At 38.0% G+C, this 13,009-nt stretch overlaps 1 protein-coding gene across 4 annotated transcripts in view; it reads right to left on the reverse strand.

Moving 5' to 3' along the window:
• The window catches only part of LOC150106232 (voltage-dependent calcium channel subunit alpha-2/delta-3-like), a 2,133,114-nt gene that overhangs the window by 1,143,804 nt on the left and 976,301 nt on the right, over positions 1-13,009 (reverse strand). For all 4 annotated transcript variants that reach the window (XM_090393048.1, XM_090393049.1, XM_090393047.1 and 1 more), the window contains one exon: positions 12,597-12,677. In XM_090393048.1, the coding sequence (XP_090249174.1) occupies positions 12,597-12,677 (81 nt within the window). The remainder of the gene's footprint in view (positions 1-12,596; positions 12,678-13,009) is intronic.

The following is a 13,009-nucleotide window of genomic DNA, read 5'->3' on the forward strand; positions in this document are numbered from 1 at the left end:
AAGCATTTTGAGGGAGCTTTTTGGAACCCCACTCCAGATGTGAGAGCAATATTCGAGAGCTGGGCAGATTTGTGACTTGTATAGTGTTAACAGTTGTTTAGAGGTGAAGTAGCATCTTGAGCAAAAGAGGAAGCTTAGTTTTTTGGAAGCTGAGGATGCAATGGTTGTGATGTGTTTATGCCAGGAGAGGCTTGATGTCAAGGTAATTCCAAGAAGAAAAATTTCATCTTGTCTGAGAATTTGAGTGTTATCGTAAACAATGCTGGGGGAAAATGGTTCTTTTTTGTGAGAAATAAGATAGATCTGGGTTTTACTAGCATTGAAGTTGACAAGGTTATCTGAGCCCCATTGGCGGATGGCTTGGAGGTCAGAATTAAGGGCAGTGGTGGTTGATGTTCTGTGGGTTGAGGTGAGATGTGTAGGGTAGGGTTTGTCAAATGAAAGAGAGGAATGTAATGTGCTGTCATCTGCAAAACTGTGTAATGGGTTAAAGGTCAACTGAAGTAGGTCATTGATACATAGAAGGAAGAGGGTCGGTGAGAGAACTGAACCTTGTGGGACCCCAGCATTTGTTGGATGGTGAGAAGATAGGGAACCATCTACCATCACACATAGTGTGCGTCCAGACAGGAAGCTGGCAATCCATCTGCAGAATTCCTGAGGCAGTCCAAACGATGAGAGTTTGGTTAGTAAGCTTTTGTGCCAGACTTGGTCAAAGGCTTTGGAGATATCGAGTGCAACTACTTGGGATTCACCGAATTTCTCCATGGCATTTGTCCAGTGATGGGTGATGTATGAGAGTAGATCTCCTGTTGAACGGCTTTGACGAAATCCGTACTGGTGGTCGCTTAATAGCTGGATACCTTCAAGGTAGATTAGGAGTTGAGAGTTGATGGTTTTCTCCATTACTTTAGATAGGACTGAAGTGAGTGAGATAGGGCAGTAGTTAGATGGTAGTGATTTGTCACCCTTTTTAGGAATGTGTTGAATATAGACCAGTTTCCAGGTTTTGGGATATATACCAGTGGAGTAAGAGAGAGTGTCTAAAGGTGACATAAGATAGGAGTCAGTTCCGATGCACAGACCTTCAGGATAATTGGAGGAATGCCGTCAGGACCAAGAGACTTTTATTGTGTCTAATTTAGACAATAGGTTTGTGATGTCTTTTTGGCAAAAGGATACAGGGGGCATTGTATGTTGGGCAGTTGGAATGACTGGAGAGCTTTTGCCATTGTCAGTTATGTGTACATTGGAGGCAAAGTGTGATGCCAGGAGATTAGCTTTTTCTATGGGTAATGTTGCTATTGAGCCATCTGGGTATGATAGAGGTGGGAATAGTGTAGGGCAAAAGTTACGGCCAATTGCCTTGGCAAGAGACCAAAAGGCATGGCTGCCGTTTGGACAGGCTGCAAGCTTCCTGCTTTTGGCCTGTTCAGATTCTGTTTTGGAAGTATTGATAATTTTCTTACATTTGTTTCAGGCTTCAATATAGGCATTCAATCAGGATGGGGTTCTTGATTTGAGCCAGTTGAGGTATGCCTGATTTTTCGTTTGTACAGCCTTGGCACATTTTTTGGAGAACCAGGGTTTAGTTAGGGGATGGCAGGCCTGAGTAGTGTGGGAATTATATGTTTTCATGCCAGTGAGGATCACTTTGGTGATGCGTTCAGTATATATGTTTGGACTGGAAGACCGGAAATAATAGTCTAACCATGGGAATGAAGCATAGTAATCTCGGAGACTGTACCCTTTGACATTGTTATAATGCCAAACTACTCTTGTGTGGGAGTGACTGTTTAAGCGTTGTTGCATGGGGGAGGAGATGAGCACTAAGTTGTGGTAAGAATTGCCCAGGATGCTCACTACATTCACTGCATATTTGTAGGGGGTCATTAGTAAGGAAGAGATCTAGGGTATTTGGGGAGTGGTTTGGGTTATCTGGTATTCTGGTTGGTTTTTGAACAATTTGTGCAAAGTCATTAGTGACTGCAGATGTTTCAGCATCTCTGCCTGCAGGATCTGCATAACTGGAAGAGGAAAGCCAATTGGTGTTATAGACGTTGAGGCCACCCAGGAGGATGATTTCATTGTTGGGAGAGTGGGACTGCAGAAAATCAACCTTTAATTAGAGGAAATGGAAGAGTTCAGAGTGATTGGTGGTATTAGGAGAGCGATAGAGACAGCAGATGAATTTGACTGAGTGGGGGAGGGATATCTTCAGCCAAAGAAGGTCGAAGTCAGGCGATTCTAAGTTGGTTGCTCTCTGGCAGGGTATGTCAGAGTGGATATATGCACAGATGCTGCCCTTGGGTCAAAAGGAGTTAAATAGTGTATAGTTAGGAAGGTTGAGATGAATAGTGCTGGGGGAAGGACAGATTTAAGTTTCTGTTAAAAAGAGTAGGTGGGGTTTGGTGGACTGCAGATGGTAGTGGATGCTATTAAGGTTGGAGTTGAGGCCACGGATGTTGGTGAAGTGGATATGCAAGGTACTGTTAGGCATGGATTTGACCCCAAGGGTCTTGCACATTTCCTATGCAGTGCCTGCATACTGGTGTCCTTCGTGACTGCTAGTGGCATCACTTGGTTTTTGTACTAGTTTGGATTGTTTGTAGTCTATTACCCAACTGTTGTCTCCATTTTGGCGTTTGTCTTCGGAGTTGCCGTCTTTGTTCTCTGTGGGCAAAGGTTGAATCAGGTTGAGCAAATATGTACGACTGGGGGAAAGTGTCCTTTAGCTTGTTGTTTATCGCTGTTACAAATTTTGTTGTGTTTATTTGTGAGTCACAGGTCACTTTCACGAGATGTCGAAAGTTCGTTCCGTGGTTTCTTTTGTTAATGGGTCCGATACAATGGGAATCTGACAATATTTCTGTGATCGGAATTGCATTCTCCTGCAAGTTTGCCGACATCTTCTTTTAAGGATGTACCGTTTTCCATTGGAAAGTTCAGGATAACAGTGCTGAGTTTCCTATTTTCGGCCTGGGGCTACTCGTGTACCTATGATGTGATTAGTTCACGAAGTTCGTTAGCAGGCATGGGCGCACTTGCGGTCGGGCGCTGGTCGTTGAGCATCTTGAGCTTTGTTTCCAACTTTCCGATTTTGGAGGAGAAGGTATCGATCACGGGAGAAGGTATCGATCACCTGTAGGAGATTCATATTAAGATGATGATCTTGATATGAAGATCTAAATGTCAGGATAATAAAAAGAGTTAGTTGTAACATGGTTGTAAAATCCATAATTTAGAAAATGAATGCTGATCACCGTGTATCACTAAAAGAAAACATGTTTGTCATCCACTTTATACCAAATTGTGTCCTCTTTTTCACTTGTGGAATACAGCTTACTATTGCTGCCAACAAATTTTCCTTCACAATTTCCCAAGCACTAATTATATCCCAGCCTTCCAATTCTGCTCTCCATGGAACTGCCCCAAGTTGATATCTAAGACAATTATAATCTTATCATTCTTATCTTTTCTTATAGTCTTATCATTCCAGATATGTTCCCTTTTCTTTGATACGCCTGCACTTATTCATCTTCCAAGTCAAAACCACATAGTCATTCTATCCGACTAGAGGGAGTGATGTCATCTCAGTTATTATCAGCTCTTCTTATGCTATGACCAAATCCAAAACTCTTGAACCTCTTGTTCCTTCCATTACATGTTGCCTAAGACATTTGTCCCGCAAAAATTCTAGAAATTTCCTTCCCTTATTACTACATGCATTTTCCTCTTTCCAGCTTATATTGCTGTAGTTAAAATCTGCCATAACAATCATTCTTCTTGCACTTGCGAAGCTCAACTGCCTGAACATATCCTGCTTCCCACCCTCAGTACCCCTTGGCTTGTAGCAACACCCCACTAAATATCATTTCTTGCCCACCTCTACCTCACACCATATGCTTTTCAGTCCAATCCTGCTGAAAAGTGCTGTACCTTGCTACTTCTATTCCTGTTACTATATCATCTTCCGTCAACCATGTCGCAGTGATCCCAATAATTTTTGGCCAGGCTGATGCTATCAGTGCCATCAATTCATCTCCTTTATTCTGGATACTCTTGGCATTAGCATAAAGCATAAGAAGGTCACTGCTTCTATATCTATCATTATCCCCTCCAGACTCCACTAGAGTCAGTGTTACCTGATGTCGTCCTGCTTCCCCGAAGCAACCATTCTTACAAGAGGCCACCCCTATTACCATCCACCCTGGGAACTCTAGTTTCTCTGCATTGACACACCAACTCTTTTCAGAAAGCAGCACTCTCATTGAAATGCAAGTGTTCTCTTGCATACAGTTCCTTTCTGTCCTCAAATGCCCTCCAAGCATCCATATATTCCAATCCTCTTTTCTAACAGATTCTGGCTATTATGCTATTCATTAGTAGTGCTCTTCTGGTAAGCTGCTTATTATGATATCTGGGTAACACACACACTTTCTCTACTATGTAATTTTATTATCATATTCTTTATTATAATTACTCAGATGTGCTCCTATGATCCTAAACCAGTTCTGCAAATGATAGCAGTGTACAAAATGTCTTTCCCATGCAGGAGAAGTGGAGTAATTTTCAAAATACATGTGTATTCAATAGATGAAACACCTCGCCTTCTGAATTAGATCGGTCGTGATATCAACAAGTCGCATTCATTTGTGGTTCGTGATTGCAGAGATATACAATTTTCAAATTGGGACATTCTTTTTGAAACACCCTGTATTGTGCCCTTTCTCCCTAACTCCCCCTAATCCCAATTTTTTTAAAAATTAATATTCCATCTACAGAGCCTGTAGTATCTAAGTAAGAAAGAATTTATAATTAATATATAAAGCTTTATATGGAATATATATATATATATATATATATATATATATATATATATATATATATATATATATATATTCCATATAAAGTTATTAATATAATTAATAACTTTATACGGAATAAAAAATTTCAAATGCTAAATATAATCGAAATAATTAATAATATATAAAATACTTCTTTTTTTTTTCTTCCATATATGGGAATGACATGGCAATAGGATTTAAAACTTTTTCACAAAGAATTTTCCCGTGAGATATTTTCTCGTGATTAATTTTCCTGCGATGAATTGTTGGGACACAGAGGAGATATGACATGAATAAGTTCTTAGGAGAATCTTACAGTATAAATACAAGTGGTATTTTCCAGCTTATGCTGGTTGTAGTGGCAGAACTTGAAGTCATCCCTGGAAACTGATTAAAGGTATAGTTAGGAAGCATGCACACCCCAGGTTCTTCTCATGGCTCATGATGTCAGATGAGGTCGTTAGTGCATTTTCAGTGAATGCCTTCAAGGAAAGATAGAACAGGTATTTAAGTAGATTGTCTAAAATGGGGTACTGTCCCAAATAAATCTTTGGACTCCTTGAAGAAGCTTGCAAAATAATAATTGTCTCCCTTACTGTGATGTACTATATAAAAGTACATGGCAGAAAGGGAGATGTATTCAAGCCTATAAATCCCATCAGTAATTTATATGTTTCTAGTACATCTCTTCTTATTCACTTATCAGCTAGTTTTGAATTCTTGTAATTTTGAATCTCATGATGAGCATTTCATAGACCTGCCACAATATTGGTCACTTGTCTCTGGATCTTCTCCACCACCTCTTCATCCCCAAAGTATCTAAGGTCACCAGATTTGCATGCAGTAATCTAGATGTTGCCTTATTAAAGCCATATAAAGGGGAATATTAACCTTCTTATCCATGCTGTCAGTATGTTATTCATATCTCGCCAGTGCAGCGCTGTTAATCACTGACAGACCCAGTCATAATATAGTACCACAGCTGTAAAATTGATGTTATCAATAAAAATCAGGGTATATTGTGTGATTTCTGTTGCCACTGGCTACATGCTTCCTGTGCAATAATAGATAAATCAGCGCTGACGCTATTTATCAACCTCAACCAACCCTTCTTGTGTTTGCTGTGCCTCCCTTCTATAAAACAGCTTCTAAACTTAGGTAATCAAGTCAAAACTCTCAAACAGAAGCTTAATACTATGAACGAAACTTTCTCCTCTAAAATCCAAATACTGAAAGCTGAGCTTAAAGTACTTGACGATGAGTGCCACATTTCAAAGCACCCTTGCCTGCTAATGAACTCGCAACCTAATTGAATCACCAGTACACATCTCAATCAAGGCCAAAAACAAGAAATTCAATCCTGTTATTATTATTATTACTATTATTATTATTATGTGACACCTCCAGGGAGTCCAAAGACTCATCGAGGGAAGGCAGCTACTCTACAACTTTCCGTCTCCACCAACTAGAACGCACCGCAACTACCAATGCCATCATCATCTACACCGATGCTATCTCCACTAGTATTTTCACAGATAATCACAAACATCCATGCCCAAGGCGGGATTCGAACCCGCAACCTTTTGGCTGAAGAGCAGATACGCTAACCACTCGGACAACTAGGCTGGCAATTTTGAACCGGTTATTTTGCTTTTAAGAAGAGATGTGAAAGAGCAGGAGAGTGAGATAGAAGAGATTAAAGTGGTGCTTATGAAGGATGAAATGAGTAGCATGAGTGTAGAGAATGGAGAACGTGTGCAAAACAAACAGGGATACTCATGATGGAGATTGGAACACAGCATGAGAAATGATGATGCTCTTGAGCATCATCATTTCTCAAGCATCTGTAGACATAAAGGGTTGACCTAGGATCTAGGGAAAACAGTTGGATTTGAAGATAGTTCTGAGATAAATAAAGAGAAAAAAAATGGCTCAAAAAAGTATGTAGAAATGACATCTAATAAGCAGTATCAGTGAAACTTGTTATAGATCTAGGAATGAGCTGTTATGTTTGTATACAAATGCTAGAAGTATAAGAAACAAGGCAAATAAAATGATTGCATTGATTGAGTTTGTTCACTCCTAAAGTTATTGGAATAAGTGAGATATGGGTGGATGACATCCTGAGTGAAGAAGCTGAGGAGACAGCTTGCAGTTATAGCAAGAAATGAGGAGTTGGGTGGAAAGAAGATCAATGCTGCTTGGGTAATATTCAAGAAATATCTAGAAGAAGCAATGTCTGAATGTATTACAAGAGTCAGAAGGTTAAATAAGGTGGTGTGAAATAGCTGAATGAAGAGATTAAGCATGCACAGAGGAAAAAGGCATTATGGAGGCAACATAATGAGTGGTAATAATCATTTCCATGAGCATTATAAAGAAGGCAAAGAGGGTTGACTCAGTTAATAAGGGTGGAAAAAGTGAAGTATGAGAGGCCATTAGCTAATGGAGCCAAAAAAATCCAATCCTAGACAGTTCTTTCAATATGTAGCCAGCCAAAAAAAAAAAAAGAATGATTATGGAAGGATGACATTGATAGTAGAAAATGATATAAGAACAGCAGCTGTAGAGGATGTACTTGATATATTTAATGAGCAGTTCATGAAGGTCTTTCATCCTTGTGAATGTGACATCATGGAGAGGACAGACTGAATATAAGTGAGCATGAGATAAAAGGGGAAGAATGTGGGACTTCATGATATATGATCACATATTTTGAAGGAATGTGCCAGGAAGTTGACATCTGCCTTTACATATTTGTTTAACATGTGTCTTACATTGAGTCAAGTTCTAATGGAGTAAAAGGAAAGCAAGATTTGCCGCTTCATGAAGGAGGCAACAGAATTCAAGCATCAAATTATAGGCCAATCTGTGTGTCAGGTGTTGTGGTTACAGTGTTGGAAACATTGGTGAAATCAGGAACCAGAATTGGGTTCACAATAATGATATAATCGTTGATGGACAGCACGGATTTGTTAAAGTGAAGTCCTGTTTTAGCAATTTACTTTACCTCAATTCTATCTAAAGTAATGGAAAGAACCATCAACACCCAACTCCTATGCTACCTCAAAGCTACCTAGAAGGATGAATGCCAGTGTGGATTCCTTTGCTGCCAATCAACAGGGGATCTATTTACCTTTCTCTAGACAAATACCATGGAAAAATATAGTGACAAGTAGTTGACCTTGATATCTTCAAAGCTTTTAACCAGGTCTGGCACAAAGACCTGTTAAGCACGCTTACATCATTTGGTCTATCCCTTCCCTTCTACATTATGAGTACTAGCTTTCTGACCAGATGCTTGAGTAATAATGATGGAGGCTCCTTATTTTTTAACTATACAACTAATGGTGGGATCCCACAAGGCTCTGTTCTATTGCCCACTCTCTTACTTTTATAAATAATCTACTCCAGCTCATTGCCAATCCAGTACACAGTTTTGCTGATAACAGCACATTGCATTCCTTCTTTTCATTTGACAAACCCTGAAATGCACAAATCGCCACAACCTGTAGAACCTTAACATCTATTATCTTAAATTCTGATCTTCAAAACATTTATCAATGACCCCAATGAGCATGGCCCTAAAACAGATCCATGGGAACACCACTAGTGACTTTCCTCTTCTACAGTATTGCTCTCCATATATAACTTGCCAATACCTATTAGAAAGCCAATCTCCAATCCAGTGCACCAATCTTCTATGCAATTGCATCTCTTCCAATTTAATTACCAGCTTAATGTGCCAGTCTATCAAAACATGTAATACTACTACTGTGTATGGATCTGCCTTCCAAATGCATTTGTCACCTTGTTACAAGTAAGTAGATTACTAAATATATGATTTCTCATTAGCAGATCTATGCTGTCCATCAAATAGAATGCTGTGTCAACCCAATTCTGAATCCTGGTTCTCATTAGCCTTTCTAACACCACGACTGCAACTCCAGACAGACATATTGACCTATAATTTGAAGAATTAATCTATCACCTTCTTTATAAAGTGGAACAATTCTGCCCTCTTTTCACTCTTTTGGAAATTGTGCCAATCTAAGGCACAATTTCCAAATTTAAGGCTCATGTTACAAGAGTTACATTAATTATTTTATTAACTTGCTTGGAGCATTCCCTCAAGACACAAGGCAATATACCATCAACTCATACAGACTTATTGACATTGAGTTTACTCAATTCCTTCTTCCTCTCCATTAGTGGCTCCTTTTCCCTTCCCACTGCTCTCAAGTTCTGCATGATAGTATATTCACAAAAATGAAATACCTTCAGGAATTTCTCATTTACATCTCTAGTATATCCTCCTCAGTGGTGATCATTCTACCATTTTCAAAATTCTATATCATCCTTCAATAATCATTCTTTTTTTCTACTTGCCATGTATCAAAAAATCACCCTAGGATTTATTTTGACTTCAACTGCTGTTCATACTGCATTTTTGCTATCCTTACCAAGTCAACTTTCTTGCTTTCTCTTTGTACTCCTCATTCAAATAAATCTTACCATTCATCTTATGCTATCTCCTCCATAATGCCTTCTTCTTTGAGATTGCATACCTCAGCTCTTCATTCATAAATTTCACATGTAATTTATTTGAATTCTTGACCTTGGGGATACATTCAGGCATTGCTTATGCCAGACAATTCCTGAACAGGTCCCAAGCATCATTGATCTCCTTTTCATTCAGTTTCTCATGCCATGATATAAATGCAAGCCATCTCCTAAGCTTGTCACCAGCCATATAGTTTCACACATATCACATTTCTCATAGAAATCCTTATGTGGTTGGCCACTGCCCAAGTAATCATTTCATGGTCACTTTCACCAACTGGAGGAAGATTTGATGCCTTGTTTACAATAACATTCCTCTGATGATATAAGGAAATCTAAGACCTTTGATCTTCATGTACCCTCTTTTGCATCTCGCCAGACAGTTTCTCTGAATTGCTCAAGAAATTTATTATCTTTGCCCCAGAGATGTTGTCTTTTCATTTCAGTCTATATTACCAATCTATCTTATCTGTAAACGATAAAAATCACTCATAATGATCATCCTTTTCTTAGTAGCCATAAAATTTGCTTACGCATTTCTAGGTCTACAGCAATACCAAGCTAAATATTCATCCTGTCTTTCATACTGCTTCAAAACTACTGCCACTGTTTGCTCTTTGCATTTCCATCTTGACATGAGCATAACTCCTCTGCCAAATAATTATCATTTCTCCTCCCTTTCTACCTTGTCTGTCTATTATCATGAAAAACATCATATCCCCCCCCTTCTCTATTCCTGTCAGAATGTTATCATTTTACCAGATCCACTTATTGTGAGAGTTTTTGAGTGAATGACCTCTATCCATGCTACAGTTTCATTTCCCTTATTTTGAATACGTCTAGTATTTCTAAGCACACATGCACGCACTAGCTCATTTCTGGATCTATAATAAGATTCACCGACCCTATCTCTCAGATATTACCTCTCCATATCCCCACCACCAATCTATTATTCTTGTTACCAAATCAAAGCATTCCTGCCTGCTGCCTTTATCAACTATTTTGTGTGTTAAGACTTATTAAATGCTGGGAGAAATTATTATTATTATTATTATTATTATTAAACAAGACCTCATGGAGTCAAAGACTCATCTAGGAGGTCCTTTTATCTCACACACATCTCATCATACCACGTCTTAAACACATTCAAACTCCTTGCAGACACCACACTCTCAGGCAAGGCATTCCAATCATTCACAACTCTGCACGAAAAAAACCTGCCTCTCACTCCCCTACTCACATCCTCTTTATACAGTTTCCAGGGATGACCTCTGGTTCTCCCCTGATCTCCCACTATTCTCTGTAGAACTTCTCCACCATGTTAAAATTCATGTTAAAAGTTTAATGGAGCGAAACAGCACTAAGAAAGAATTAAAAATAGTATTTAATTCTTCCAGTATTTCATCTCAGTTACAGAGAAGTCATCAGGGAGTACAATATGAGACCTGTAATACACACACATGCAAAGGTAGCGCAAACCTAAGTGAAACATAAGTTCGTGCTACCTTTTTTAGGTTATACTATAAATTAGAGATTCCAAGAAATTAAATATTTGGTTTAATCGTTTATCCAAGTGTAAGCAAACAAGTTTGCACCTGAACTATTTTCAGGACTGGGGCAACTCATATAAAGAAGCTAATGACTTCACATCTTAGTATCTATCCCATAATACAAAACACATCTCCTTGTGGACATGTATAATGCTATGCATTATGGGAAGGGTTACTACCCAGATCGGTTTCGACCTTTACTGAGGTCTCATCAGTGGGAGCCAGACCCAGAGGTGATACAATGCATAGCATTATGGGATACTAAGACAAGTGATGTGAAGTCATTAGCTTCTTTATACGAGTCTTTATATAGAGTTCAGGCTCAAACTTATTTGCTTACACTTCGCTAAAGGATTAAACCAAGTATATAATTTCTTGGTATCTTTCATTTACTCTATGGATACCTGTCAGTTGTTTAGGATATAAACTGAGAGTATTAATTTTTCCCATACTTTGGGAAGTTTTATTCAAATTAGGCTGATTTTTACAAGCAGAAGCAGATTATAAAAACAATCTTTCTCTTCTCAATTTACTATGCTGGAGCATGATGGTCTTTTTTCCAGTTGATTCTTGTGAGCTGTACTTTGAAATAATATTTTTTAGAAATAATTATGCTATTATGACGAAGACAACTTACCCATAGTGGGCGATCTTTATCCACAAGCTCTACTTCTGTAATATCTACACTACTGTATCCAGGCTTCAAAAAATCTTGGAACTACAAAATATGTAACTTAAATACCTACATAGTTACTATAGTAAATATTAAACAATTTCAAGTCCAGATTGACATAGTCATGACTGCAGATGTATTTTTTACATATTTCATGTCGATGGTAGCTGATCTTCCTGTTAGTCTATAGTAGGCCAACTTGCAGGAACAAGGAACTCTGTATACGCGTGGAACTGAGAAAGTGGAGGAAGTTTATCTTTAGTGAAGTGGATAGGGGTAGCTAGTTTTAAGTGGAGTTTGAAAGTGGTGCAAAGATGGTATTTCTTTAAGATTCTGGCTATTTTTTTCTGATGTGCCTCAGACATCAGAAAAGGGGATGATAATAGCATTACTAAAATCTTTCTGAAGAGAATGTCATGGATTGGGGAAAGCATTGATTATTTTTTTGATACTTTGGGAACTATAAACATTAGATAAAAGAGTGTGGTGCATACGATTGAGTTCTACTGCAAGAGAGGTCTCATTGGGTCAAGGGTTATAAGCTCTATGAGTTAGTGTTTTAATAAATGTCTCTGTCTCTCTACCTGGTCAGTCTCACTTTGGTCCTCACTGTCTTTCATGCTTGCTATCTTACAGTTAGTTGACCTATTTTTTACAAGACATGCATACTGCCTTACCTTTATCTTCAACTATCCCTTTTATACTCTTTTTCACATTTCTTTCACTATCGTTTATCTTCATCTCTATTCTCTACAGTACTCTCAATTTCATGCCTTTCACAATTATACCTCCATCACGTCATTTTCCCCTTTCTGACAGGGCTCTCATTTCTTATTAATGAACATCTCAAATATTGTGTGTAAAATAAATATATCAAATAAGTTTTTATTAAATTTATTAAACATGTGACATACTTTTCTTTCCTTTAGAAATAATTATGCTATTATGACTAAGACAACTTACCCATAGTGGGCGATCTTTATCCACAAGCTCTACTTCCGTAATATCTACACTACTGTATCCAGGCTTCAAAAAATCTTGGAACTAAAAAACATGTAACTTAAATACCCACATAGTTACTATAGTAAATATTAAACAATTTCAAATTCAGACAACATATAAATATGAAATTAATTGGTAAGCTGATTAATCAGTCACTGTATCATGGGTAATAAAGTGGGAGAAAATATTTCTTATTAGTGCATTTACAACTCAAAAAAGGAGTTGTTTTCAATCTGTAATGAATTTGACATTATCATGTTATAGGTATTTATTGCATGCATGCTGTGTCTGTCTGTCTGTAATAGTATCTAACATTTAGTAGTCAGAGTGATGTATAATGTGAAAATTATGTGTATTTGACTTATGTTTCAGTG

The sequence above is a fragment of the Typopeltis vanoorti genome, chromosome 5 (assembly GCF_054136105.1).
Source record: "Typopeltis vanoorti isolate ZY-2024b chromosome 5, IOZ_Tvanoo_1.0, whole genome shotgun sequence".
Taxonomy (NCBI): Eukaryota; Metazoa; Arthropoda; class Arachnida; order Uropygi; family Thelyphonidae; genus Typopeltis; species Typopeltis vanoorti.